A 2,220-nucleotide genomic window follows, 5' to 3' on the forward strand; every position below is an offset into this window, starting at 1 on the left:
CTACATCTAAGTCTCCTACAGCTCTGAGGTTATTGCATTAAACAAGCTGAAAATGCTGTTTCCAACAAATTTTTTACATCTGCTCTTAAGCATACAGTGTGACAAAAACACAGAGAAAGTTCTTAGTATGGCTTGGGAGAATGGGAAGGACTTTTCTGAAGAGTTAAATAGAAACAGAGGAATGAATCCCAAAGACCCAGGTATAGGTCAGAATCAGTGTAATGGATGTAGTAAGGGCGAGGGAAAAAACATAAATGATTATACAAAATATTTTCCACACAGGTAGTACATACAAGATGACTTGTGCAGTGGAACAGTCTCTGACAGCATTGGTAGAGGAAACTAGAAATATGTTGTGTCACACACACCTGTTGTGTTTTTAGTTCATTCAGGAAAAAAATGCTATAAGCAGAAGTGACAATGAGGGAAACCTTGGTTATTGATAAGGGCAATGATCTTAAGGGAAGTAGTACACCATGAGACAATCTATTCCAATGTGCAAATTAAAATAATAGTGCACCTTTAAAAAATTCTCATGGAAGATTCTATTTTCCTTGCATTACATTATTCAAAAACTTCCATAAAACATTATTTTTTTCTGAAATACAGTCATGACCATTTTGTAGGTTATAAAATCAAATTGATGATACACACATTTATTTTTAATGAGATATATTAAAACATACACATCAGAGAGTACAGAACCTAAGGGTTATTTTTTTGTTTCCAATATATGTGTTTAAGTATTTGTGTAGGTGTGAGCAGGTACACTGGGCTGCAATATAAAATGTCTACCTTACCATATGTTGTAAAAAACATTTGAAAGCCAGGTTTATAATCCACCTAATGATATGCTATCAACAGACCCAAGAGCATGAATTATTTTTAAAACTCATTATCAAGAAAAACAAAATACATGTAAAATACATTGCTTGGCTTTTCTGAACAAAACCCACTGTAAGGCAATTTTTCCACTCTCTACTCAGATCTTACTTCCATTGCTTTTACATGCAGAATGGGAAAAAGACAGGACCCAGGAATGAGAAACCACACATCTCTAACCAGTTTCATCCTCCTGGGATTGACAGATGACCCTCAGCTACAGATTCTGATTTTTATATTTCTACTGATCACCTACATGTTGAGTGTAACTGGAAACCTGAGCATCATCATCCTCACGTTAGTGGATTCTCACCTTAAAACTGCTATGTACTTTTTTCTCCAAAATTTTTCTTTGTTAGAAATCTCATTCACTTCTGCATGCATTCCTAGATTCTTGTACAGTATATCAGCAGGTGACAGGACTGTTACATATAATGCTTGTGTATGCCAACTATTTTTTACAGATGTTTTTGGGGTAACGGAATTTTTTCTCCTGGCTGCCATGTCCTTTGATCGATATGTAGCCATCTGCAAACCCCTGCATTACATGATTATTATGAACTACAGGGTCTGCAAAAGGCTAATCTTCTGCTGTTGGGTGACAACTCTGCTGATCATATTGCCACCACTTAGCTTGGGACTGGACCTGGAATTCTGTGCCTCTAATGCCATTGACCACTTTGTCTGTGATGCTAACCCAATATTGAAGATCTCATGCTCAGATACATGGTTCATAGAGCAGATGGTTATTATCTGTTCTGTGATGGTTTTTATTGTGACTCTGGTGTGTGTGGTTCTGTCCTACATGTACATCATCAGAACAATTCTAAGACTCTCCTCTGCTCAGCAGAGGACAAAAGCCTTTTCAACCTGTTCTTCCCACATTATTGTGGTTTCTATCACCTATGGCAGCTGCATCTTTGTTTATATCAAACCTTCAGCAAAAGATGAAATGGCCATTAATAAGGGAGTAACTATACTCACTACTTCCATTTCCCCCATGTTAAACCCATTCATTTACACTCTGAGGAACAAAGAAGTGAAACAAGCCTTTAATGACTTAGTTAAAAGATTTATATTGCTGTCAAGGAATTAGGGAAACATTGATGTCCAGATCCCCAAGCACTTTTTCTTCTGTTTCTATCTAATTTTTTCTTTTCCTCATCTATATTTGGCCTTCCATCCAGTACTGACCATGGTCAATTTACCACTTTCATCTTCTTTTAAAAAAACTTCTTTCTGATGATAATTGTAATGAAGAAAAATGAAAATAGGTGTTTCAGGAAATCTAAGCTTGACTTCATTCCTAAGATTTCCTCACCATTGCTGAAAGGATAG

At 36.3% G+C, this 2,220-nt stretch overlaps 1 protein-coding gene across 1 annotated transcript; it reads left to right on the forward strand.

The window, feature by feature from the left end:
• The first annotated feature begins 1,039 nt into the window (after nucleotides 1-1,039).
• LOC130685103 (olfactory receptor 6C2-like) lies at nucleotides 1,040-1,978 on the forward strand. The gene has a single exon (XM_057508288.1). It carries the CDS (start codon nucleotides 1,040-1,042, stop codon nucleotides 1,976-1,978), a length of 939 nt encoding a protein of 312 aa, XP_057364271.1.
• The last annotated feature ends 242 nt before the right edge of the window (nucleotides 1,979-2,220 follow it).

The sequence above is a fragment of the Manis pentadactyla genome, chromosome 10 (genome assembly GCF_030020395.1).
Source record: "Manis pentadactyla isolate mManPen7 chromosome 10, mManPen7.hap1, whole genome shotgun sequence".
NCBI lineage: Eukaryota > Metazoa > Chordata > Mammalia > Pholidota > Manidae > Manis > Manis pentadactyla.